The sequence below is a fragment of the Solanum tuberosum genome, unplaced genomic scaffold (genome assembly GCF_000226075.1).
Source record: "Solanum tuberosum cultivar DM 1-3 516 R44 unplaced genomic scaffold, SolTub_3.0 scf00322, whole genome shotgun sequence".
Taxonomy (NCBI): Eukaryota; Viridiplantae; Streptophyta; class Magnoliopsida; order Solanales; family Solanaceae; genus Solanum; species Solanum tuberosum.
In genome coordinates this window covers 16,011-43,766 of record NW_006239245.1, presented here as the reverse complement: position 1 = coordinate 43,766, position 27,756 = coordinate 16,011, and the positions used below count along the sequence as shown (strand labels likewise).

Here is a 27,756-nt window from a genome sequence, read left to right as displayed (position 1 = left end):
CTTATAAAGACAAATAAATACCTAGATTATTTGTTTCGTTTTTTTAATTTTTTTTTTTTTTTTAAACCGAAATCAAACAAACGAGACAAATCAAAAGTGCTTATTATAAGCTGAATAATCATTTAAATTGGGAATGATCAATTTATGATTTTTCACTTATAAACTTTTTTGTATTTACCAAACGCATTGATACTAAAGTAAAGCACCCTCTTAGTCAACTTCACATTATTATTTTTTCAAAAAAATTAGATTGAGTTGGGATAAATTAGACATGAAGTAATGGACTAAGAATGACCCAAGTATTCACGTAGCCGACCCCAACTTGCTTAGGATTTGCGTGATTGGTGTAGTTGTGCTATCAAGGTGGACCAATCATATGATAAAGAACACTTGCAATATATACAAAAGATGCTGGAAATAAATAGCTCAACTGGTTATATGATCATTACATCTGTGAACCACAGCATAATATAGTTGAAGATGCTGGACATAAATGAAAACAAAATGGACAATCCATCCCTCTTTGGGCACGAGGACGATGTTTGAAATCCAATCAGAATAATCTACTGTCTTAATGAAATCAGTATAATAGTAACGACAACTGATGTCGAACAAATAATGTAAGTAATGATGTCAAATCGAAACTGTTAATAGTTTACAATACAACCAACCAAGACTCCATTTCGAGTACATGAGCAATTACATTGCAATCAGTATGTCACTTACCAGAAATTTAGCAATTCCTTATCCATCCAGAATAAAAATGTTCAAGCATATAAAGCAGTCTTCGATGATTTATTAATCCCATTTTGATATGGCTTGCAGGTTGTATCCTGAGGGAAATGCAGGTATTACGGTAAAAGCAAATTCTACGGTGTCGCGCACCTTTTATTTGCAATATATGAAGGAAAGCACAATAATAATTCTAACTCACATCCAGATTTTCTGGGCACCCCTCAATACAAACATTTAATAGCCTTAATCATAAAAAAAAATGTTTACAAGAAGTTACCCCGTGTAGTCCTATAAAGTGGAGTCTGGGGAAGGTAGAGTGTACACAAACCTTACCTCTATATCTAGGTACAGAAGTTGTTTCCGATAGACTCTGGGCTCAAGAAAAAACCAGTCTCGCAGCTAATTAAAGTTGAAAGGATGAATTTGGAGAAAACAGGAAGGAACAATACTAAAGGAAATAAAATGTACCCATGATTTTATGCCATCTGTTAGCCTTCATGCCGACCCATAAGGAAGGGGAGGGGGACAAAGATGGGATCTGTGTTGCTCAGACTCTTCAAAAATATCGAAGGTTGTGCGTCGGATACTCCAAAAATAGTGTATTTTTGAATTCGACACGGGTGAGACAACATTTTTGGAGAGTACGAGTAACATAGGATGAGACTATTAGGATATTTAATAAGTTTAAGAAAAAAAAAAGAACATTTCATATATCAATTTTCCTGCCGAGGTTTTAAGAGCTCATATTTTTTTATCTATTGTTCGTTCAAACAACGAAAAAATGTGAAGTGATTTGCAAGCACGTTAGGTCTAATCCCTATACTTTGGCTGAGTTATATGTTACTATATTTTTACAATACAGGCTTTCCTAGGCACAGCTAATTTAGATTGGGGCATAGTTGATTGGTTGATATTGTGTTTTTCTTCTTATAGGCCACAGTTCAGAAAACACTTACCTCGCCGTCCCATATGGCCCCAACACATTTGGAAAAACTAATACTAGAACTTCTTAGCATGCAGCGTTCGGTATTCTTTGGTGTACTATGGCCAGCCTCTGTAGGACCTTCAACTGTATTAGCAGTATCCGGTTTCTTGACCTTGGGGGAACTCGGGGGGCTTGGAAGGCATCTCTGAGCCATAGAAGCCACAGCATGCCTTTCAAATTCACCATCCTTATCAGCTTCCTCATCTGTGGAAGCACAAACTCGTTCTCTGCAGATAGTAATGAGGCTATTTAGGTAAGAGAAATTGATTACAACTATTTACTATTTAACACAAAAGAGAGAAGGTCAAGGGCATTTCACCTGGGCAATGAGGCATATCGTCTTGGAAAGAGAGTACTTCCACCTCTACCACTGTGCCCCTCGAGATGGTCAAATTGTTGTTTGAAGCAATCAACCCCACTAAAAATGTATTTTTTCAATTAGCACAGTAAGTTAACATGCAACGTATTGCATTCACCAGAAACAGAAAGGGCTTCAGAGCAAAAAGCAGGGGAAATGTAGAAAATAGAAACCTTTTAAGTAAAAGGAGATAAGTGTTAAGAACTAAATATACACAGGTTTGAGCATGAATCCTCGTCTATGGCCTGTATCACTTGCAGACACAGTGACTCACTGGATATGTAAGGGGAAAATATCACATCTTAATCACAGTTTGTGCAAGTGATAACTCATCGGTATCCAGTTTTTTAATTATGTGCAATGGCAGAATCGATTTCCTTCAATTATCAGAACTGGTAAAATTAGTCCTGAAATATCTTTCCATTTTCAAGTATTAGATGCATTATGAGTTTATGACTCAAATTTAGTACAGTTCTTCACAGGTTCCAACACTACTACTGGTTTGAAGCTCAAAACAGGCAAGAATTCTCAACCTAACCTGACTAATGGCTAGTCTTACTTCCAGAGAAACATCATGGCAGATCTACTTGTCTTATACTTGAAATACACATGGTCCATTTTATGCAATGAATTATTATCCATTCATTCAAAAATCTGAATATTTCCCTCTCACAAATCACAATTATTCCATAAGTCAATTCATCTACATATCACAACACAAGGTCAACCCTTGTGTTGAATGATATCACAATCTAGAAACACATGTGACTCTCATTAGCAGCAGATTTCTCGTTTCTTATCACCATTAAGTATCCGTTAGAGATATATCAGACTATATGCATCAAGCATCAGGAGGAAATGAAGGGACAACGTAAGAATAACATGATAAGTTGGCACATGAAAAATAAATTATTTATGAGAACATCAGTGCGAGTGATGTAGACAGAAGGATATGAATCATTGAAGAGATTTATGACTTCTACTACCATAGGTCTGCCAGTCCTTATCCTAAAAGGTTCAACTAATACAATACATGGATCATGAAATTTCTTGTTGATACATGACAACACAAGTATTACAATAAGTTTTTTAGGATGATGTTAGGCAGTTTGAGACAAATTTCACGAAGACCATGGAAAAATGCGTTAAATCATCAGATGAAAAGGTGTTCACAGCAGCAACAAATATGAACTATTTAGAGAGAAGTTTGCATTACCTTGGATACATAAAGTGAGTGTGATCAGTGCCATGAAGATGCTCCTGCAGCATCTGAGGGTGATATTCCAGAATCTGCCGACAGTTGAAGACAATGTACACTATAAGTGGCAGAAAAAGGTGCAAAAAGGAGGTCAAGCAAAGATGAAAATGGTTGTTAACGGATATACCTCTCGGTAGATGAGCTCCCTAATATCCTCTTTCCCAAGTTTTCTTCGTTCAAAGTCGAATTCGAATTTTGAGATAGTCTGAGATGATGGTTCCTGTTCCTTGTTGGCCAAACCACGGAAATATGGATGTGATAGCGCCTGAGTGGATTAATGCATGCTAGTATTAGGAAAAAATATGTTTATACAAACTAAAGACAAAGGCCTAATGACCGCTGCTACATCCTACCTCTTCAGCAGAAGGGCGATCTTTGGGATCGAATGCAATCAAACGCTCAAGTAATCTTAGAGCTAGTGGATCAACGTGTGGGAATTGCTGTGAGAGAGGGATAGGTGCTTTCTTCTTCATGCTGCTTAAATATCTCCTTGCTTTTTCATTTTTAATCTGCAGGTATCAGGAAAATTGGGAACAAGATATATTCAAGATTCATTACTAGATGATATGTTTATCAACTGTAATAGATTGATAGAAAGCACAAACCCTTGAAATGGCTTCAGTGGACGGTGTACCAAGCAAATCAGTTATGAGATCCAATTGGTGAACCGCATTTTTCCCCGGAAATAATGGTTTTCCTGTAAGCATTTCTGCAAATATACATCCTAGACTCCAGATATCAACTGCTGGGGTATACTGCAATTAAGTCTTTGGTTTAGATTTTGTGCAAAATTCTGAAAGATCATTTGCATGATTAAGCTACCACAAGATTAGGAGAAAAAGTCCTTGAAGGTCCTACTACATGGCATATACAGAGTGGCAGAGATAACTAAAACACATATGTAATAAATGAAAAGAATTGAATGGTTGTTATTTGGAGGTGATACAGAGAAGACGGAGAGAAAAGAGGATCTCTTCTTCATAATCAGAGAGTTACAGTCTCACATCTAATGTTATGGACAAACTAGGATTGTATGTCATTATGTACTTGAAGAGGATGATGCTAGAATCGAGATCAAATTATTGAGACAGCACCCAAAGTAGCCTTTTCGAGTGCTTTGTCAAGGGAAGACAATATTTTTGAAACATCAAGGGGTTACCAATTTCACAACAGCTGTTACAAATTAAAAGAATAACAGCCCAGACAATGGTTAAGGGCCTAGAAGAGATGAATACTCATTCCACAATAATAGACATTTCTCGGGCCTAATATGGTCTCAGCATTAAGCAATTGCTATCTGACAAGATCTTTAGCCATTGCATGGAGAAGACCTTTATGCAATAAAGATGATTCAGAAGAAAAGAACAACCAAATGAGACAAAAGTAAGAACCTAGATGTCTTCACATCATTTTTGCATAAAGAACATAAAATCGAGTATAAAACATCCGAAATAGAGTAAAAGTAAACTATGGATGAAAGTACTTAGCCCTAAACAGTTGGAGAAAAGGTTTTCTGCAATGGTATGACATCTCGATGCAGACAAGAAATGAGGAAGCGAAGGAACAATGTCACTAGTCCATAAGATGAAAGAATATTGTAAAAGCAAAATCCCATGCTAAGTAAAAAGTCTCACAATATGAAATTTAAGTTTCTTTTCCAACATTAACATGAGAACATGCACCTCAACAGTACTAGCAATCATATAAGTAATGTATATAAGCATGCCTAGTTACCTGTATACCATCATACTTACTTTGGAAAAAAAGGAACCACAGAGTTCTGGAGCACGGTACCAGCGAGTTGCCACGTAGTCCTTTAGAGAAAAAGGATGAAGAATTTTACTTGGAATTACAGGTGTAACAAATTAACAACTTCAGAATGGTGTTGGATATATCGGTGCACAAAGAATCAGGCACTTCTGTGACAGGTGTACTAACTTAACACTTCAGTGTTGGCATTGAGATATTTTGAGTAGCTATTGTAGTAAGGATAGACTAAGAAAACTTTAAAGTAAAGAGATGAAGCATACAGTCCAGAAAACAGCAGATGGGTTATCGCCAAGTGATACCCGAGCAAGCCCAAAATCACAAATTTTCAGCTTGCAATCTGCATTTGCTAGAATGTTCTTTGGCTTCAAATCCCGATGGAACACGTTTGCTGTTAAATCAACAAATGTGGGAATGAGTCATCAGAACATATGTAAAACAGAGGGTTCTTCAATTACCAGAAAACAGAACGAGAAATCACAACCTGTATGCATATATTTTAAACCTCGAAGAAGCTGATACATAAAGAATTGATAATGTTCAGCAGTGAGACTGTCATTTGCTTTAATTACATGCTGAAGGTCACATTCCATCAACTCGAAAACAACATAAATATCCTTGAATTCCCTCGGACATGGAGGCAACAATATATGCTTTATTTCTACAATATCTGGGTGCCGAAGCAACCGAAGGAGCTTTATTTCTCTAAGGATGCGGGTGGCTTCACAGCTGTGCTCAAAAACATCATTGATCTTCTTTATTGCTACCTTCTCTCCAGTATGAGTATCAATTGCTGCTGCAACAACACCATAGCTTCCCTTGCCAACGACCTCTTGGATTTCGTATTGATGGGCCTCACCATATTCAGTGAAGAATTCTTTGAAATCCATTACCTGCAATAATATGAGATACTATTAGGATTCCTCTTCACACAAAGAGGCAGGGTCAAAATAAGATGCAGAAGGATATATCAAAATCCCAAATTTTCTGTATAACTGTAAAATTTAAATCTGGAATGACATGTTTTCCCTCTTTTCGTCCCGTTTCTATGGTCTAAGTAACAAGCTCTACCTCACACATTAAACAACATATATTTGCCAATGCAAGAAATCTAATTTTACTGAACATTCTTCCACAGTTCACAATCAGGATATAAAACAGAGAGAAGATATTACAGGGATCCAAGGGGCATTCAGGATACAGAAAAACTGACAGTAAATTAGCTTCTGATATGAATGGAGCCTTTTAAGGTGATTGTGAAAGGTGAGACTGATGGAATACTACGAAAGTAAACAGCAGAAGGTGATTAAGGGAGGTATTCAAACAGAAAATGTTGAAACATTTAAAGTCTAAAAAATGATTGATACTTAAAACATCTTGTGTATCATTTCTTAAGCATTTGATTTCCCTACAATACCTTTGTTTTCCTTTTAGTGTTGAGGTCATAAACATAGGTTGAAAGTTAAATCATTTATCAAATATTGTTTCAAATTCCTTTCTACGGTTGAAATGAAAACTATTCTCAAATACTCAAAAGCCAATAATAAAGTTACAGCATGAGTACTTCACTTGTCACATGAATCCTGTCTACTGTGACTGCAAAATTACCTTGAGTTTCAAGATTTCACTTAAGCTTTTACTTACATATGTTAATTAGGACATTAAGATATAAATCCTAACATAATAGATCAGTCAGAGAGATGGTAAAAATCGGGAAATGGGAAGAATTTGACTAAAAACTCTGATAGGAAAATAGTTAAGTAAGAAATTGGCAGGAGATAAATCTTTTTGGCTGAGATCAGTCTTTTCTCCTAAATGGCAAGTCAACAAATCTGAGTAGCGAAGAATGTCTATATTTCAAACTTTTGGATAGGATTTACAAATTAAACAAGAGTATGGAAAATTTTGCTATTATACCATGAAAGAAATATGGTTTCCAATTATCTTAACAAAAATGCAGGTCTTTTTGCAAGTATAAACAATAAAATATCATGAGCTAATGATCTATTGGAAATTGCCTCTCTGTTTCCCAAGGTAGAGGATAAAGGTTCGAGTACAGATTACCCTCCCCATACCCCACTTGTGGGATTACATAGGGTGTATTGTTTTTGTTGTAAACAATATAATAGCTGAATAAAATAAACACACTAGAATTAAAACATTTCAAAGTGCTACATTGATACACTGCAAATCAATTCAAAACATCTCTTCCCCCACCCCACCCCGATGGAAGTTTTAATTAGATGATGACAAAGAAGAAGAGAAGTTACCATTTTTGATACTTAAGACTTCTAAATAAGATGGACACCGTTTGAATCACTTTCAGCACCTGCAATGCATCAATAATCAGCTAAATAACATGTAATTAATTACTCACTGATTAAAAGGACTGAATGCTAATAACTCAAAATTCCACATTTTATGAAAGATGGGAGATCTCTAACTAACACTTGAAAAGATCTCTAATACCAGATTTAAGTTATGTGATCTACCAGACTTATACATATATATACAAACATCAACCCCATATTATTCTTCTTGTCTTCAACCATGAACCTTTATATTCCATCCATTCAATTACATTCCAAATATTTCTTCCCATCCGTCCTAGCTTTGGTGAGACTATCCCATGGAATTATTCAAGGACAACATGGTTATCAACAATGAAAAAAACTACATTCCAAATAAATCTCAATATACTCAACTAGAAAAGAAAAATCAGATCTTGAATCAAAGATTACCTCATCATCCAACTAACTACATTAAAGATCTAATATCTAAAACTCAACAAAACTAATAAGCAAAAAAAAAAAAGATTAGATCTTGAATCAAAAGAATACCTCAACAATAATAGGTCTCTAAAGAGAGGTAAAAACAGCTCTTAAGAGACAATAATTGCTTCTCTTTTCCAAGTTCCCAGCTTTAAGGAATTGACAACTTCCTCTACTTGCTTATAACTCCAGAAATTGACAAGGTAAAGCCAACCCCAGTTGAAACCCTCTATATATATTTATTATATATATATACTACCTGTTAATTAATCAATAAAAATATTTAAAATAAAGTTGAAGAAACAGCCAAAATTGAATATATCAGCTGTATCTTTATCACAAATCTTCCACTAGCTTCTTTAAATAAAAATTTAAAAAAATGGGCGTACATACGTATGGGGCGGAGCCAAGTAGGACCAAAGGAGTTCATATTAAAATTAATTTTTTTTTAGAATTAAAAATTTTTGCTCCGCAACTGAATACATAATAAAATCCAATCAAAAAAATGTTTAAAAAAACTCCCAATGGAATTGGAATCCGATGCAATTATTATTTTTTATAATAATAGTTGAGAATTGAATGCGTAAACAGTGAAAAGCGACAAACCTTGAATGGCGAACCTTATCTTATCTCTATTTCTGGCGATTTTTGTCTACATCCACAACTCTGAGAGAGAGAAAATTGAATCTGATTCAGATCTGAGAGTTAGGGTTAGGTGAAGTGAGACGAAAAGTCTGATAAAGTTGAAAGTTCAAAGAATATTAACGCGTTTTTCAGAGCTGTGACATCGTGCAATAGATTCGACTGCTCCTCTTCGATCTCAAATTCAACAAAAAATTGATAGCAAATTTTTTCAACTATGCGACTCGAATTCAGATTAATTAATGCTAATGAGAAAAAAATTGTAAACTTGAGCTAAGCTAATAAATAGCCATGGAAATTGAAAAAGAAGAATTGATAATTGGACCAAGATGACGCCATTCTTTTAATTTCTGACTCATAATGACATGGTAAATCTAGTACAAAGTCAAATTTATTGATTAGATGTAAATATTATTATACTTATTTATATTTAATTTTATATATTTTTAAAAAAATTAATAAAATAGTGGTTGTTGTATTACTTTTTGAATATAATAACTTTATGTTTTGGAAAATATATGTACTTAATAATAAGAAGGCGAAATGGTCTGATGAACCCTAATACTTGTATTAGTTTGTATTCTGGACCCTTTTACTTAACTATTTGTCAACTGAACCCTTAGACTCAATAAAACACAATTTAACAAATCCCTCTGACCATTGACCACGCTTATGTGGCATTAAAATGTCTGAGTTGGCAAAAGTGTGCAACTCCACGCTCCTTTAGGCGAGTGAATAACTTTTTTTTTAATTTTTTTTTTTTTAACGCCAATATGGATTATTGATAAGCAAAGGCACCACAATACATGTCAGTATACATTAAAAAGGAGCAAGTGCCCCATGCTAATTCATTCAGTCAACATAGAAACATCCCAAAAATTAACAAAAATGTAACTATTTGGTTTAGGAGAGAAAGTTTTCATCAACAGATCCAAACTCTTAACCCTAGAAAATCAAACATGTCTTCCAAGCAAGGTGGAAAAGCAAATTTTTGGATTAATTTTTTTCTTTTTTAACAGATCAAAGTCAGCATAGTAGATTGAACAATAACTCAAGAAAATTGTTAAAATCAGATTAAACATCATCAAAACTTTCTTCCAACAAGTGATAAATAAAGTTGCCAAACTCATCAATGGTAGCTACTTTTCTTAATAACAATCGGGCAACTTCCGAATAGGATCCAAAATAGCATCAAATCAAATGCCTCTTCACTGCTCTTCATAACAAGAGCGAGCTTGTTGTTGATGCTCTCGTGAGTCTTCATGGTCTTCTTTGCAGCCACCATAGTGGATTCCGGTGAGGAGGAACTATGTCGAAGATGGAGGATTTGAAGAAGCAATTTACGTCGACGGCGGCGAATCGGAGACAGTGGAGTGAGAGAGAGAGGCGACACTGGTCAGTGGAGAGGAGAACGAGGTGGGTGAGGGTGCTAGGTCATGGCGGCGAAGAGGTTTCTCCGCCAGATCTAATGGTGCGGTGACTTAGGTTGTTGGTTTTGTGAAGGTTGGAGGAGGAAAGGAAATGGTGATGGTGTGCAGTGGAGATGAAGACAGGTGAGGGAGAGAGTATATGCGATTTCTCCGGCAAAAGTGGCGACGACGGCGGCGATGGCTTCTCCTGTAGATGTTGGCCGTGAACAGTGAGAATGGGGAGAATCTGTAGAGTTTTACTTTAAAGAATAAATTAAAAATTTTAAAGAATAAATTAAATTTTTACTATTTTATCTTTTATTAAATAATTTTGATTAATAATTTTAAAAAATATTTATGAAATAATTATGACATGGCACTAATATATATGACGTGGATATGACATGTCATTTATGTAAAGGAGAGTGAGCTACACATATGGTTGGAGGGGCTTAAAAGTCTCATTTTAATTGAGTCTAAGGGTTCAATTGACAAATGATTAAGTAAAAGGGTTCAGAATACAAACTGATACAAGTATAAGTGACGATATCGTTTGAATTTTAAAATTAAGCAAGTAAAAATATATATCTAATTTTAGTAAAGTGGATGTAGAATCACTTGGTGACCGTCCGTAGTTTGATGGCTAAGACTCAATAGATGATAGAAGTGGAGAAAGACTATATAGTTACTTCGAGTGAGTTTGGAGATTAAGAGAAGGAGAAAGAATGACCTACTGAGTATTAAATGAGTGGCTTGATTACTGTTAGAGTTTAGAAGATGGGGAAGAAGTCGATAGAGATGGGGGCTTGAAAGAATAGCGAAATGCTAATAATATGTTGATAGCGCAACTAATTGCAATAAAAAAGTAGCTAGAGAGGTGTCAAGATTTTGAAAGGTAACGATAGTGGACATCGAAGACATAAGTGATGGAATCAGACGTTCCATATAAAAGTGAGAGTCCAGAAGGTGGCTTATAAAAAAATGGTAGAGAGTAAGAACAATGAGGAAAGGTATAAACGGTGGAGAAGGAAGTGAAGTTAGTAGTTACAATAGTAAAGATAATAGCATTTGAACATGTTGTGTATGAAAAACTAAATGACAAAGACAGAGATAGAAACTTGTTTAGGCTTGCCAAGGCGAGAGAGAAGCACCCAAGACTTGGACCAAGTACATCAAAGATAAAAAAAGAAAAGAAAAAAGGTAAAGTATCAATGGAAGAGGTCATATTAAAGGAAGATAACAAGCATACTTCCATAAGCTCTTGAATGAAGAGATGTACTAAGATATTGTGTTGAGAAAATAGAGCACTCTGAGAAACCAAGATTTAGAGTATTATACGAATATAGAGTTTGAGGAGGTTAAAGAGGTCATTTGTAAGATTGGAAAGGAGAGGGTGATCGAGCCAAACGATATTTTTAAAAAGCACAGATAACACAAGTATAAATTAGTAATTGAATTGTTTGACGTCATTTAAATGTAAAAAATGCCAAAGAATGTAGGTGGAGTATAATGATCTTGTTATATATGAATACGGGTGATATTCAGAATTACAATAATTACGGGGGTATCATGTTGAAAAGACACACTATGAAAGTTTGAAAGGGATAGTGGAAATGAGGGCGAGGGAAAGTGTCTATTACCAAAACCTAATTTGAATTCATGTCGGAATGTTCAACTACTAATCTCATAAGGAGATTGATGAAGCAATATAGAGATAATAAAATGGCCTTATATATGATGTTTGTTGACCTAAAAACACATGTGATAAAGTTCCTAGAGATTTCTGTGAAGATGTTTGGAGGTTAGAAGTGTACTTGTATCTTACGTTAGAGTGATTATGAAACATATAATGGAGTCAAGATCCGATTGAGAATAATAGAAGAGGGATCAAAGAAATTTTTAGTTGTGATAGAATTGCACCAGGAATCAACTCTTAACCCATATTTATTTTCTTGGTGATAGATGAACTGACGTGACATATTTTTAAAAATCGTCTAGTGTATGTTAACGATGGCTTGGAGGCTTAAAAACATACCCTAGAATTTAAAGTGTTTATGTTGAGCAGGACTAAAGTGTCATACTTAAAGTGTTAGTTCAATTACATAATTTATGCGACATATGTGAAATTAAAAATTGATACATAAATCATCTCCAACAAAGAAAGTTTCAAGTATCTTGGGTCGATAATCTAAGTGAACAGAGAAATTGATGATGATGTTTCACATCATATTAGAATGGCGTGGATGAAATAGAGATTTGCATTCGGTGTCCTGCATAATAAGAATATGTCAGCAAGATTTAAATATAAGTTTTATAAAATAATTGTTAGATTAGTTTATGTTGAATGGGCCAGAGTTTTAGCTGATCAAGAACTTTTCTTCAGAAGATGAAAGTAGAATTAGGAAGTTTGAGATAGATGTGTACATACTAGGAGAAATATGATTAGGAATAAAAATGTTTGGGACAAGATGAGAGTGAATTTTGTGGTGAAAAAGATGAGGGAGGTGAGACTGAGATGGTCTAGGCATATGAGGAGGACATGCACGTATGCCCAAATAAAGAGGTGTGAGATGTTCTCTACGGTGGGTCTGAGGAGATGTAGAGGTAGACCGGAGAAGTATTAGAGAGAAATGATTAGACATGACATTATGCACTGGCAGCTTACCGAGGACATGACTATAGACAAGAGAATATGGAGGTCGATAATCAATTAAGGTAAAAAAAATTAGTAGTCGAGTGTTGTCTTATTATTCAATGGGATTAGAACTGGTGGTAGTATTAGCCTTATTCATATAGTTTCTTGCTTTTGTTATTTGTTATCATCTATTGTTTATTATGTTTAAGTGATCACACTATTTTGTTAATGCTATTATTTCTTGTATGTTTGTTCTGCACTGTTTTTCTATTAGTTATCATATTTTTTCATAGTCATTTTTCTTTTCATCAATATTTGATATGTTTCACTTGAACTGATGGTCTTTTGAAAGCAACTTTTCTACCTCTACAAAATAACAAATCGAAATAAGATGTGCACGTATTTTACTCTCTTTCCTAACCACTTTATAGGATTTACCAAATATGTTGTTGTTATCGTTAGTTCATCCAACTTGTCTACATTTGACAATTAGGCATTAAAAATTGTGGGGGTCCTAATCTATGACCTACGTAGATTTGTTCAAAAGTAACGTCATTATCCACTAATTGTTGATGTAACACAAAAAGTATGTTAATGATAGGCCATATCTAAATCTAATAATTTATACTCCACTTTCTTTGTTCCAATTGCTATAATATATATTTCTTTTTAAATTATTTTAGAAGAATAATATCTTTTTATATGTTTTTTAAAAAAGTAAACTTTTAGTTCACATTTTTTTGTTAATGAAAAATGATTTATAACTATATAATTAGTTATCATATTATCTATTCAACCGTAAATTTTGAAAAACAAATTCCAATTAAAATGTATTAAATATATTAAGACTAAAAAAATAAAAATAAATTTAGCGTAATAAGTACTTTTTATATAGTGTGAATCCAAACTAAAATTAAAAGGCTAATACATAATTAGCCCATCCAACTTGTCAACCTTTTCTAATTCAGCATTAAAGTTTGTGGGTCCTATAATTCATGTAGACTTGTTCCCTAATTTGCTTATCGCACAAAAAAAATGTGTTGTATTAATTTAAAACAAAGACAAAAATATACATGATGGCTTAAATCCGTCGTTATGTAATTATGTCATGAATAATTTAGTGTAATCGTGTTGTTATTTTATTTTTATTTTTCATTTTAATTATTATTTAATAATTTATTTTGTCTTTACGAATATTTAAAATAATATTTTTTATTTACATATCTAACCAAAAAAACCCACTTATTTACTTAAAGATATTTTTCATAAAAAAATATTTTCCATATCCACCCAATAAATTGCTTCATACTTGAACCCAAAAGAATAATTTTATTTAAAATTGATAATCACACGACTTAATTGAATCCAGCCTGACATGTTCAGTCAAAAAAGTTGAGCTTAATCAACTTAATTTTTTTTAATAATTAAATGAATTAGAAAAAACTGGAATAAGCTTTGACCAAATACCAAGTTGAGCTTTTTACCCAAAAATAAAATAAAATGTAGGTAAGAACTAAGAAGTAATCTAATAAGTAAATAATAAATCCATTGTGTATTAATTTAATACATTTTTATAAAGAGATAACGGGATATAAAAAAAACTTGAAGTATCTTTTTTATTTCGAGTTTCATACATGAATTATCACGTGTTCGCATTTTTCATCTGAACTATTATTAACTATTTACCGAAACAACCTCAAAGCTGACTAGTCCAAATTTTGAATACAATTGTAAAAACAAAGCGCAACAACTTAATTTGCTCATAAAATCTCATCCACATGATAGCTGACTCATTAATTTCGAGGTGTATTTGATAAATAGTTGGTGATAGTTCAGGTAGGAAACTCATACACCTAATGGTTAGGAAACCCATACATCTAATAGATCAGATAAGAAACTCGCAAAAAATGATAATTCAGGTATATTTTGACAACTATTTTTGTTTTGGTTAAATTTTCATTATCAATGTGTAGTACCATTTTAAACAGAAAAAAAGAGTCTACCCCATGCACCATCAGATACTAATTAAGGTGTATTTTGACAAATAGATGATGATAATTTAGATTTTTTTAAAACGCGAACACTTGATAGTTCAAGTAAAAAACTTGTAAACAAAATAATACTTCACGTGTTTTTTATCATTAACTCTTTTTTATAAATATTTCTTCGAATCTTCGTGATCTAGCTTTTTATGAAAACACAAAGGAAATAAGTATTTTCATTCTTAATTATAAATCTTGTGTTTGAATCTTTAATTATGAAATTGCCTTATTAGAGAATGTGAATCTAAATTAAATCGAACTTCAAAATAAATATCAAACATCATAACAAAAAAAGAAAAGATGCCACATCCATAACCACACACCACTGAACTGCATTTAATTTAGAAAAAAGAAAAAATAGTTCAATAGGACATCATGAAATCTCCCCTTTGCTATACTTGGTTGAAATGTCTCAATCATTTGGTATTGTATATTTCTTAGCTATTTCCTATTGTAGTCATTTGGTGTGAGGTATTAGTATAATTATTTCTGGTTAAAATGTAGGATTACTTTATACTGTGTTTAGTTGGAGATATTCGATAATCTTGAGATTATTTATACACTATTTATACCTTAATGGTGGGATAAGTTATCCTTTATATATGGTGTAATAACTTATCCTGAGATAACTTGTTCTAGCCAAACGATCCTTAAATATTGAAAAATATAAAAGCAAAAATGGAAAGATGTTCCACAAATGAAATATGAACAGGGCAATATCTCAAGAAGACCATATTATAAGAAATCCAAGTTTTAAACAAAACAATAACTGAAAGAAATAAATCTGGCCTTTACATATGAAGAAAAGGTCCTGATTCTGATAAAACTAAAATATGCTAACTGAAATTCCAATTTGAGAAATAAAACATATCCAAGAGAGAGCTTCATATACACTTCGCCTTTTGGTATAACCATCCGGTATCTGCTACTCACCAACCCGACTAATCTGGATTCGTGTTTCCACCAATAATTTCTTCATATACACCCTAACTTAAGTATAGACCTGCAAAGCTCAGATAGATTTGGTTATAGTTAGTTGAATTCCTTGAATAGACATGGAACTCAAGTATCAGATTAGACGAGCCAATATCAATCAATCAACTACACGTCAATCCCAAACAAAGTGGAGAAATAAAGTCAATACGAACTTCCTTTTCACATATTATAGTACTTCATTGCTGGATTACTCTGTCATAACCTCTACTATATAGAGAAAACTTCGAAGAAATTAGAGCTGCGAGCAATTAGTAAGCAATGTTATAGCTTCTTTCAAATAACTATGTCAGTCAAGATATTAGTTCAAATTACTATATTGTACCTCTATTTTACGGGGCCAAGTTTGAAAACATGAGAGAAAATACAAGCAATTATTTACTAACATTTGAGCTTCTGGGGTATATTTATACCTTTTGTCGTCATAAGAGAGAATGAAGGAACTGCAATGCTCACTTTACTGTGCATTCCTACACCTCGATGAGTTTGTTTCTTTGTTAGCTTCTTGGATGATCCTACATCCTTCAAAAGTGTAGTATCTGGATCAGCCACATCCTCCTTGCCCTTGAGAGACCTCCCACGACGCTTAACTTTTGGCTGCTTCAATTGCACCTCTTGTTGAGGATCAGTCAAAATCAATGCCTCCTCACTTATTGCCAATGCCAATGGCTCTTCCATCTGTACTACATGTTGATCCGCTGAGATACATAATGGTTTAGAGAAGCTTAAAGGCTCTTCCATAAGTACTAACTGTTGATCCGCTGAGTCACACAATGCCAATTGTTTCAGTTTAGAGGTAATTACTGATTTAGGTTCAACCGGGCTTTTGCTCCAGCGCTTCAGTTGTCTTTGTGCACGATCTGATGAGCTCTCCATAGCTAACTGTAATTGTTTTCTGTTTCTACCTGACCTAGGCTGTTCATTTAAAGTTACTGTTCCTTTCGCTAGCGCCCTGGTCATTGGCCTATTTGTTTGCTGCCAGCCATGGTGCTTCTTTTTCTGCTTCTTAGTCTTCAACAGATCCTCAACAACAGCCTCCTCTTCACTAGGTTTGTCAGAACTCTGAGGCATAACATGGTCTTCTTTTGGTAAATCCAAACCTACTGACGAAGAGGTATGTGCTTTATTTTCTGTGGCATCCTCCACCACCACAAGCTCAAAACCTGGAGGTACTTCAGGACTTAAAAGTAGAGGCAGGTCATCACCAGGTTGTTCATTTTCCAGAATTTCTTGTGGATATAAGTTACTAATATCAGCTGTTTCCTCAACTGTGCTGAGACTAAGCTGCGATAGCTGCAACTCCGAATTACAACCTATAGCACTCTCAGCAGCAATGGAGGATTGCAGTGATCCTCCAGTAAAATCAAGTTGTTCTTTCCCTTTCTGCTTATGTATTGTACTCCTTAGAACTCTTCCACAAACAACTTTATTTCCAGTTACAGAATTTTTCTGGTCACTTAATTGCCCATCTTCTTTATCTGTGCTCGGTGCATTACGATGCTCATTCGACTCCAAATATTCTTCATGTATTTGATTTTCTTGCCCACGATTTTCATCAACAGTGACATCATTTTGTTGTTCATCCAAATCCTTCTGTTCTCCAACAACTTCCACATCATCATGCTTTTCCTCCTTTTCCTTCTGCCCCGACTGCTTTTTTTTAATAACCGACTTCCCCTTTTTCTTCCTCTTTCTTTTTTTCTTTGGAACCACGCTTTCGCAATCACCAGGAAGCAAAAACCGTCCTCCAATCATACGGATTTCTCCCTTTTCAGTCATTTTCTGTAGATGATGTTTCAGCATAGTCATATGAGCATATGGCAAACTGGCATGTTCTTTCATAATAAACTCAGATATTGAGTCTTCACTGGAACCCCCTTTTTCCTTCAATTCTTGCAAGGCCTTTTCAATCATCTATAACAAAAGAAAACATTCGATTAGACCATAAACTCACTTCAACTATATGGAAACTTGAAAAAATCCAAATAACAAGATTTCAAAACTATTCACTGTTACTCCTAAAGTGATGTCGGAAAAAAGAGAAATAGCTAATCAAGTCTCTGAGGTCTGATTTCAAATTGCTACTTCGATTACTCAAGCTCTTATTAAGAAAAGAACTTCCAAAACCAAATCTTTTTTGGCAAGTATCTGGGGACGGTATTAACATTATAATAACAAAAGCAATCTCATGTTTCCCTCGATACATATGAAATCAATAACACAAAATTAACAGAATCGACAAGAATCTGACAAACACATATTAACAAAAAATCGAACAAATATTTCATTTTTCAAAAGAATATTTAGTACTCAATAATTTAATTCAAAAGGCCCCATCACATAATCACAGAAGAAATTCCCTGCTCTTTAAACTCATATACACACACACATATAGGAAGGCTAACTTCATAAGTAGCCAAAACGAAAACTATAATCCAAGAATCCATTTTTTCCCAGAAATCCCAATAAATAAAACTTCCCTCATACTTCGATTTGCTACTAAAAAATCTTAGGCCACATTCTCAACAGCCCCCTCCATTCTTTTTCAAAAAAAAAAAAGATTTATGTTTGTACAAATCACTTACAACAATTAAAGATACAAAATTTACATGAAGACATGAGTAACCAAACAACAACAACATACCCAATAAAATCCCACAAGTGGAGTCTGAGAAGTGTAGAGTGTATGCATGCCTTACCACTACCTCGTGGAGGTAGAGAGATGGTTTCCAACAACAGACCACATGATAAACTACAATCAAGTATCAACCCACATGCCTTACCAATACCTCGTGGAGGTAGAGAGACGGTTTCCGACAACATACCACATGATAAACTACAATCAAGTATCAACCCGCATTCCTTACCACTACCTCGTGGAGGTAGAGAGACGGTTTCCGACAACAAACCCACATGATAAACTACAATCAAGTATCAACCCTAATTTTTTTTTCTTTCAAAAAACAACTTATTGGCGAAATAAAATTTCATACAATTCAATTATAATACCGAGTGGTGCAGTGAATGAGACTGTTCCTCCCTAAATCAATGATCTCTATTCGAAATCCCTGAATGGGGCCTACCAATACGAATCCAAATTACTCGAACTCCAATGCAAAAAACCAAAAAACAAATAAATTCAATTATAATACCACCACCAGACTACTCCACCCTTAACCAGAAGTCTTTGTTCGAAACCTTGAGTGGGGCCTACCAATGCAAATTCAAATTCAAATTACTCGAACTCCAATGCAAGTACCAAACATCGGGATGGAAAACCAAAAAACAAATAAATTCAATTATAATGAAAGATGAAAACTTTATACAAAGAGATGAGTTACCCAAGCATACGGAGGATGATCAGGAGTAGTAAGACGAGAGAAGAATTGTGAAATGCGTTGTTGAAGAGCTACTTTTTGCTTCTCTGATAATCGCACATTTGGTTCACTGTTGGCCAAATTGAAGACTGCTTCTCTCAACTTCTTCATTGACATCTGCTCCTTCTTCTGCTTCATCTTCTCCTTCTGCTGCTGCAGCACATTAGGGTTTTGGCCACCATTTTGATGTGTTGATGGATTCATAACTGCTGGTATTCCCTGTTTGGAGAAGTTTTCAGAAATTCTGTTTAGAGAGTTTATTAAGAAAATTAGGATTTTTTTTTAATTATTGGGTTTAGATGTGTTTGACATATTTATAGTATGAGTCTAGTGCTTAAAAAGGAATAATTTTCAATCCAATATATACTAAAAAGATATGGTCAAAAATGTGTACCAAAAAGGATTATTTGTTAATATTCGTAAACGGTGAAATCTGTTAACGTCGTTAATATTAAAAAAATATATGTTTCTACTTATTGTGTATGTAATTTTTTTAAAAGAAGATTTAAGATTGTTTCTTTTTTTAATTTTTAGGCTTAGATGTGTTGACATATGCATAACTGGCTAAAAGAGCATAATTTTTTATTTAATACACCAAAAGTGTATGTTTATAAAAGACATGTACTAAAATGGAGTATACGTCAATGTAATTCGAATTGTGGAATTTGTTAACGTCGTCAACATCATAAAGATATTTTTCTAAAATTATGTATCGGTTAGTGTTTGTGTTTTTCCTTTTTTAGAAAAGCTCAAATACGTTGACTTATGCATAATTCAGCCCGTGGCTAAAAAAGGAATAATTTTTAATCCAAAACACCAAAAACGTATTTTTCCTAAAATTATGTATCAAAATAAATTGTCCTGCAAACTGTGAAATTTCTTAACGTCGTCAACATCAAAAAGATATGTCCCTAAAAGTGTTGACCAATGCATAACTCGGTCCGGCTAAAAAGGCATAATTTTCAATACAATGTACAAAAAAGGTATATTTCTAAAAACACATACCAAAATATATTATTCGTCAATATCACGCAAACTGTGAAATCAGTCAACGCCATCAACATCCAAAAGGTATGTTCCTAAAATTATGTATCAACTAATGTGTGTTTTTCCATTTTAGAAAAAATCCAAAATTATTTCTTATTTTCGCGCTCAAATAAATCAATCAAATCATAAGTTGAGTCAAATCGAGAGAAAAAAAAATTGACTAGTAATTTGGTATTGAAAAAAATCTGACTATACTGGGGTTGGTTTGGTTTTAACTAAAAAAAATCAACTCGAGACCAAATCAACATGACATTACATAAGTAATTTTTAAAATTTATTTTATACATAAAAGTATTTATTTTGATATAATTTATAAATATTTCTTATATTGTTTCATTGTTTTTATCTCAAAATACTATATTATTTCAACTTTGAAACTTAAAATTTTAAATGACCCAATAAATATTATAGTCCATAAATATTAGTAACGGTAATAAAGCTCAAATCAAAATCAAATTGATATTAATGCTAACAAAAAAAAATCAATTCAACACTAATGTTGAATATTTGTTCTTTAGATTTACATTAATTTAGACAACTAAATACATAACCTAATTTTAGTTGTTTTTAAAAAATATTTAGTCATATAGTTAATACTTAGTAGACTAATTTTAGCATGATTTAGTACTTTTAAATTATGACCATTTTTATTATGACTTATTAATCTACAATATTTTTTGTTACATATTTTTTTATGTTATTTTTTGGTCAAAAAGAGCCAAAGGGCTCAAAATTTAGTGCTCAAAATAATAAAAAACACAAACAAAAAAGCTGATGGGTTAAGGCCCAAAGCCCACCTCCTGTTCAGCCTAATCTAGTAAAAGAAAAGTTCAAAATTAGCAAAATACTAATTAATTTGCACTATTTATTTTATGTGATTTCATTATTTATTTTTTGTTAAATAATATTGTGTCATCACTCATCTCATATTATGTATTATTTTCTTATAAAATACCTTAGATAATTGTATTTTGATAGGACTAAAGAAATAATTGAAGTGAAAGTTAATTTTATGTTCGTATGAATACTTTGTCAAAAAAATTTGAAAAAACCCGAATACCTCCGAAAAAACAGAAGTTGAAAAATTCGAGTTTTATTAGTTTTATTTAATTTATATATTTAAAAACTGAACATAAATGGCTTGGTTTGATATTTGAAAAATCCGAACCGATTCGGCCATGTACACCTAGTATATTAACATATGCATAACTCAGACCCTTGGCCAAAAAAGACATAATTTTCAACCCAAGGTATGTTCTTAAAATGTATGTTCCTAAAAATATGTACCAATTAACGATATATTGCACTCTTTTTTCTATTTCACTTGTATATTGAAAAAAATACCCTTTTTTCTTTTGTTTTCACACAAGTGTTTTTGGTATTACCTATTTATTAAGTACTATTGTATTAGATGAGTAATTCTTTTTAATTTTGTTCTTTTAAGAATATGGCTCGGAGATAATAGTGTCCACTAATGGTGATGTTTATAGCTATGGCATCATGCTAATGGATGTTTTGGCAAAAAGAAAACCAGATGAAGAGATATTCAGTAAAAATCTTGGCATGAGAGAGTCGATAAGGCGAATATTTCCAACAACTATGATGGAAGTTGTGGATGTCAATCTTTTTCGTATGGAAGAAGAAATCCATGAGATACTTGCCACCTCCCACCAGGTTATTGGTGTATGGCCATTCTCAGGTGACGGAGCAAATTTGTCAACAAAAATTGTCCTAGAGTCTGCCCACACAAGCACTTTAACAACAAATGGTGCACAAACGAATTCAAGACACTCTCAATAACATATCTAAGACAAACTGCAGCATTCAACATTATTCACATGAAAACTCAGTCCATATGTTAAGATGTTGTCTGCAAGAATACTAGACATTCAGCACAAGACTGAAGAACAATCATATTCTGCAAACAATGTTTCACACTGGCATCATAATAAAAAGCAACGCTAATTGCCATCGTTCTACAGCACATAGCTATAACAGATACCTATCAGTCTATCACTACTTCTCTAAACCAATAAACACTACAATGAATAGTAATAAGGATAGACCATTGAATTACAAGACTGAGCCAAGATTGCAGTGTGTTCTTTTTCACTTCTTGTTTCAATAAATGGAAAATCTTTGCAGGCAATGGCAAGTGGTTTCGACAAATTTGGCAGGAATTATATTGGAATAATAGCGACCTACTCAAGAAGCTTATTGCAAGTGCTCACCCCAACAGCAGCAGCAAGATGCCAACCAGCATGCAAGAAAGGTGTTTCAGGAAAGACATCATCAGCTATGAAAAGAGCACCCCCTAGCAATGATGACATTTTGTGCACATTGTGACTCATCCTTAGATCCGGATCTTGAAGTGCTCTTTTGGCAAATGCAACCTAAATGAAAAAAAAAGAGTGAAGACAGTCCATTAAATCATATTCTTTGCAGACGAGGGAAGAGCTACGTAGAAGAGATTAAAATGGTAGTGTAATTCAGTTCATTCGAGCATTCAGAATCAGATATCTACCTCCATCATTCCAGTGTGCACAGCAGAAACCATCAAAGGTTGGATTGGTAAGAGGACTGCAGATGCTGCCATCAGCAATTTTGGATTCTCATTTCTAAGTGCCCTTGATAGACACTGCAAAAAAAGTCAGCAGTTAAGTTAGCTTCTTTTAAAGCTATTAAATTTCATAGAACCACCTGTTGAAAAGCACCCACAGATCTACCCCTTTCCCCATCTGTAGACTTTCTGGATACGGATGACAGTTTGTACGTTCTTTATTAATCCACCAGGTACTTGTTACCTCCACTAGATACTAGAAACTTTTCCACCAAGGACTTATATGAGAAAAAATCACCAAACTATTTTGCTTATGTTTGATAAATAAAAGGGAAGGCGAAGAGGGACAGTTATAATTGATCCACACTTATTATGAGGTAGACTCTAACCAGTACCAATAGGCTATAATTCTTGGCCACCACTTTTTCTTATCGGAGACGGAAGGAGAGTAACTTTTTGGGGACATACTGTTTGTGGGGAAATATTATTGAAAGATGAATTTCAGAGGGTGTAGAGAACATCTTGCCAAAGAGACTCAACAATACAACATAATGGGGGGACACAAGGTGGAGTCTTTTTGGGACTTGAGATTTAAAAGAGAATTCCAAGATTGGATAGTGTCTGTGTTTCAAAGATTGATAACTGAGTCAAAACTTTTGGTTAGGAAGGACCATATTTTCCCTTGTAACGTAATATGGATATCAAAGGTGCAGAGGAAGGTGTGTTTTTTACTTGGTTAACCGCTAGAGGGGTGACTTTGACAACGGAATATCTAAGAAAGCGGAAGGTTGTCTATAACATGGTTCCGCTTGCGTTAATGTGGATTGTTTGGATAGAGAGAAATAGGAGAGCTTTTGAAGGAGTGGAGTTGAGTTTCTCTCAGTTAGGAATAGTCTCTGTTTCTTTTGGTGCACACAAATGGGTGGAGTTTGTAGAAAATGACATTTTTTTGTAGATGCTTTACCTTTTGGTATACCCCTTGTACCAATTTGGCCCTATTTATGAATGAAAAATATATTTACCTGTTTAAAAAAAAATACTTTTTTATGACGGTGGTGTCTAGGCCAACTTGCTTGCATTTAAACATGTATTTATCCAGGAATACTATACAGAAAAAATAAGAATAAGCATTAGGGTAATGCTTACTTTTAATATTTTCTTTTAGGTACTTGAGACTTATAGAAGAACACATCTTCTTTTTGGGAAAAGTACTGTTTGATTGAAAGTTCATGATGAAAAAAAAATCTTAAAACACAATTCTCAAGTAGTGTACTAACATTCCGGTATAGCTCTATTTAATTAGCATCCAAATAAAAGTATTTCTAGGAACTTGAGCACTCTAACACAAATCATCATCACTTTCAAATGCAGAGTAGATACTTCTCACACAATTTAGCAAAAAGGAGACCAAGAAAACCATTTCAGCAATCAGCACACCTCACCAGCTATTTCAACGTCAATGTCACACACCTTTTCCAATTCTTTGCACTTTTTTCTTTTTGATGTTGATGAATGAGGTAGATCAATAATATAATTTTCAGCAAGCATTTCTGGTGTGATTAATGTTCCAAGCAAAATTGTATCTTAGAATATCTGGGCAATATAAAAGATCCTGAAAAGATATAAAATGAACAGCTGAAGATTACCACTGTTGCTGTTGCTATCATTGAGTAGTCAGCCCATCTCATATAGCGTCTTATTTTGCCTCTCGAAGCATGGTACAAACTGGAGACAATTCCAACTCCAATCAATGAATTGGCATAAAGTTTGCAATGAAGATTTTTCCTGCAGCAACGAAAGAAGAAATTAAAAATTATGAGCGTAATCAAACATGGTCATCATAAAGCAGCTCTAGCAAATTATATTTCTGACCTCGGAGCCTGAAGTCCAAGAGCAATAAAAGGAAGAGAAGTGATCACATTCGCAATAGTTTCAGCAACGGTTCGATCACCTAAAAGAAAACAATTAAAAGATTAGAAACATGGTAGAGGCAGTATAATACACTAACTGTTCATAAAGTGATTGTTCTTTGTATGTTTACCATGGCAACTGCAACGGATGGGCCTGAGGCAACCAGGCCTTTGCTGCCAAACTCTCCTGGTGAACAAGATAACATGATGAGTCAAATTCTTGTCAACCCTAATCCTAACTTTGGGTCTGAATTGACAATTCAATCATCTGCATTGCTTATAGAAGATAGAAAAGCACCTCCAGACAAATGATCAGAGGTCAACCAAGATAACCTCATTTTCACTTACTGCACTATTAGGTGGTGTCGTGTTCCAACAGGAAAACTTGCATGGCTCCGTTTATGTAAGCCCCCATGTTGTTTTATCTCTTCCAATGCAAATGGTGAATGAGGCACCACTTGCACTCCATGCACACCCTCCAAGGCTGTCTTAGGCTTCACTGAACTCTGGGCACCCATCTGCAATTTGGCAATCAGTCAATTGAATATGACTGATTGCCAGCATATACATGCAGATACCGGTATTGACCAGTTATGGTTGTAATCCAACCACTCCTTTGATTTTCTGTTACAAGGAAAGGAATCATTTGTAACTTCATGTTTTCGATTGATGAAGAGTACATATTACAGATTTTTTAAGCAAAGGAAATCCTCCATTGATCAGAAATATATCCAAGGGATTCATCAAACCACACAATCACTGCTTCATGAAGGTGTTATTTACAAAATCATCGACTAATTTGCGTTTTATGCTCTATATACATGCACCCTCTTTGGTTTGCACCATGTCTTCTCCAAATTCAAAATTTACCCCCTAACTTGTTTATTTCTTTCGAAAACTTCATATTGTGAGGGGGAAATTAGGAGCTCGGCCGTTAATTGCCAAAAAAATTAGGAGCTCGACTGTTTCCAGGTTTATGACCTGTACAACTGATATAGATGGTGTTATCTTGTAGGGGAATTGGTTGTCTCTGCACTGTGGAGTAGGTACCAGAAGTTAATGAAACTATATGATATCGATATTTTAGAAGTTCGATTTATTGAGTATTGTGTCTTCCATTATTGAACCACATCCGAATTCCGATGTTCAAAAAGTGTGATTTTTGAATGATCTGGGATCTGGATTAAACTTCAGTAGTTAAACTAATATCATTTTTAGCCATTTTCCGTCTCAATAGGATCCATTACACATTGCAACCCAATAAATAGCAGTAGAATCTCATCATGTCAATGATGTACCTAAAGTCCAGATATGACAATAAGAACTCAGCTATTGCTCAAAGATCGAATTTTTCCAATGTAAGGACATCAACTTCAAGTCACTAGTTGAACCTTCCGAATCAAGACCTAGAAATAACTCAATAAAGATCAAATAATGTACTATTGAAAAACTCTTTTATGAGCCTTTCAAGATGATCCATTCCCTTGTTTATGTCTTGGTTTAATAAAGTCCATAGAAAGATTACTTTTTTCAAACAATTATGGTGTCTGGATCAACTTGCATGCGCGAGTACCTACTATCTGTCACCAACAAAGGAATCAGGTAACTCTGTCCACCAACGCACTTACATAAATGGGAAAAGACTACTTTTTTTTCTCTTTTTACTTACAATTCAAGCTTTATCCCACAAGCTTCAGCATTATAATTAACTCACATATCTTTACTGATTTAAAAATAAGAACTAAGTTATCAGACCAATTTCCTTTGAAGCTAAAACTTTATTCTTCAAAGCATAAAAAAAGCCAATTAGACATACACACAAACACACACACACACACCACCCCCACACCCCCACACCCCACCCCTAAAACTATATCCCCAAATTCCAAGCAAAACCCATTTCATTTCTGATCAAATCCCTCAAATCAGAGCATAAAGGTTCATCAATGGATCCTTAAAAATTCATCCATGCAATACCCAATACATTAAACTTGCTAGCTAGAAGCTCAAATTAGATAAAAACCCAATTAACCACTCTTTAGTGGGACTCCAATTAGGATCATAAAGGGGTAATTGAAGCATGAAACTCAACAATAAAAATATCAAATTTTTAATAAAAAAATCATTACTATTAGTTACCTGGGTCGATTTTAAATTTGAAAAAAAAAGGAATCTTGAAATTGAAATGAGCAAAATAGGGAAAGTGAAAGAACCTGTGAGATCGGTGTGTGGCAATGCGGTAAAGAAGGAGATTTTTGTGAGCAGAGAGATCGAGAAAAAAAGGGTATTTATTTTAGGGAGAAAAAAATGGCATAAATTATGAGATTATGCGAATTTACGAATCTTTTTAGCAACTTTGCGGATATTCGGGTCTACAAAATGGGTATCCGAGAAACTATGCAAATACTTCACTATCATATGGAGTATATTATTGTTATCTATATTTTAAAAATATTACGTGTTTTATCACAAATTAAGGATTTTCTATTATTTATTGATAAAGAAACACCTAGATATATCTGTTTTTGTTACCAGATACACTAAAATAGGAGGAAAGACGAGCGAAAATGGGGAGGGAGGCGTACATGATTTGTTATGTATCTCAAATACATGTGAATTCACTTAAATACAATGTATCTAAAACAAATTACACCTAATTTTGACTTCATGTATCTGAAACACACCAAAATCTGATAAAAAAATGTATAATATTACAAATTAGAGTATATCTAAGTAGTTAACTGCTAAACTAATAAGATTTATGTCATCCCTAAAATATATGGTTACCAACTGGACTCATTTATAAATGGGTTAAATATGGATCAATACATATTATCCATCATAACATATGGATAACTTATGAGTATCCACCATTTGCAGTCCCTTAAAGTATATATATGTAAGAGGATACCTCTAAAAAAAAATGATACTTTAAGGGCCTGTTTGGAAGGACACCCTGGTAATTGGATTTGGTGTAATTATACTGTCTTGTCCTGTTTGAAAGGACATGTAATTACTTGGCCAACAGGTAATTGGTGTAATTGGCAAGGGTAATTACACTCTACAATTCACAGGCAGAGGTTGTGAATTGCTGGTAATTACATGGTGTAATTACCACCTGATTACTTTTTATTTATTTTTTTAATTTCTATTTTTATTTTTTTGTTTTAATTTTTTTTACTTCTATTATTTTAAGTTTTTTTTATTATTATTATTCTAAAAATTTGTAAAAGTTTATTTTTTATTTTATATTATTATATTTCATTT

At 33.7% G+C, this 27,756-nt stretch overlaps 3 protein-coding genes and 1 non-coding gene across 5 annotated transcripts; all 4 read right to left on the bottom strand.

The window, feature by feature from the left end:
• Window positions 1–445: 445 nt before the first annotated feature.
• LOC102606362 (mitogen-activated protein kinase 9-like) lies at window positions 446–8,803 on the bottom strand. 2 transcript variants are annotated; one of them, XM_006360346.2, is made up of 13 exons: window positions 8,481–8,803; window positions 7,944–8,133; window positions 7,374–7,432; window positions 5,588–5,996; window positions 5,367–5,494; window positions 5,091–5,150; window positions 3,942–4,091; window positions 3,690–3,845; window positions 3,464–3,601; window positions 3,295–3,368; window positions 2,040–2,138; window positions 1,692–1,947; window positions 446–833 (listed from the first exon to the last, which is right to left on the bottom strand). In XM_006360346.2, exons 3-13 carry the CDS (start codon window positions 7,374–7,376, stop codon window positions 768–770), a joined length of 1,539 nt encoding a protein of 512 aa, XP_006360408.1. In that variant the 5' UTR covers window positions 7,377–7,432; window positions 7,944–8,133; window positions 8,481–8,803; the 3' UTR covers window positions 446–767. The 2 variants fall into 2 exon arrangements, with proteins under 2 accessions (XP_006360408.1, XP_006360409.1); XM_006360347.2 differs by lacking the exon at window positions 7,944–8,133.
• MIR5303I (microRNA MIR5303i) lies at window positions 1,278–1,385 on the bottom strand. Its single transcript, NR_130401.1, has one exon. It is a non-coding gene; the product is annotated as a microRNA MIR5303i (primary transcript).
• Window positions 8,804–15,336: 6,533 nt separating the features above from the next.
• Window positions 15,337–19,272, bottom strand: LOC102606022 (uncharacterized). Its single transcript, XM_006360345.2, has 3 exons — window positions 18,937–19,272; window positions 16,009–17,509; window positions 15,337–15,605 (listed from the first exon to the last, which is right to left on the bottom strand). The coding sequence occupies exons 1-3, from the start codon at window positions 19,174–19,176 to the stop codon at window positions 15,589–15,591; spliced, it is 1,758 nt and encodes a 585-aa protein (XP_006360407.1). The 5' UTR covers window positions 19,177–19,272; the 3' UTR covers window positions 15,337–15,588.
• A 2,553-nt stretch (window positions 19,273–21,825) lies between these two features.
• LOC102605688 (uncharacterized) lies at window positions 21,826–26,813 on the bottom strand. Its single transcript, XM_006360344.2, has 7 exons — window positions 26,703–26,813; window positions 24,838–25,113; window positions 24,621–24,676; window positions 24,452–24,530; window positions 24,226–24,364; window positions 22,544–22,657; window positions 21,826–22,412 (listed from the first exon to the last, which is right to left on the bottom strand). The coding sequence occupies exons 2-7, from the start codon at window positions 25,005–25,007 to the stop codon at window positions 22,221–22,223; spliced, it is 750 nt and encodes a 249-aa protein (XP_006360406.1). The 5' UTR covers window positions 25,008–25,113; window positions 26,703–26,813; the 3' UTR covers window positions 21,826–22,220.
• Window positions 26,814–27,756: the final 943 nt, after the last annotated feature.

Bases quoted from the DNA above. Each gene is read 5' to 3' on its own strand.
- LOC102606362 (XM_006360346.2), bottom strand. The intron at 5,495-5,587 runs GTTGTGATTTCT...TTGATTTAACAG, and splicing joins TTTAAAATATATGCATACAG to CAAACGTGTTCCATCGGGAT. The intron at 3,602-3,689 runs GTAGGATGTAGC...TAATCCACTCAG, and splicing joins ATCGCCCTTCTGCTGAAGAG to GCGCTATCACATCCATATTT.
- LOC102606022 (XM_006360345.2), bottom strand. From the start codon at position 19,176: ATGAATCCATCAACACATCAAAATGGTGGCCAAAACCCTAATGTGCTG. The intron at 17,510-18,936 runs GTAACTCATCTC...CTTTTGTTATAG, and splicing joins ATCATCCTCCGTATGCTTGG to ATGATTGAAAAGGCCTTGCA.
- LOC102605688 (XM_006360344.2), bottom strand. From the start codon at position 25,007: ATGGGTGCCCAGAGTTCAGTGAAGCCTAAGACAGCCTTGGAGGGTGTG. The intron at 24,365-24,451 runs GTCAGAAATATA...TCGTTGCTGCAG, and splicing joins CTTGGACTTCAGGCTCCGAG to GAAAAATCTTCATTGCAAAC. The intron at 22,413-22,543 runs GTAGATATCTGA...TTTTTCATTTAG, and splicing joins TGCACACTGGAATGATGGAG to GTTGCATTTGCCAAAAGAGC.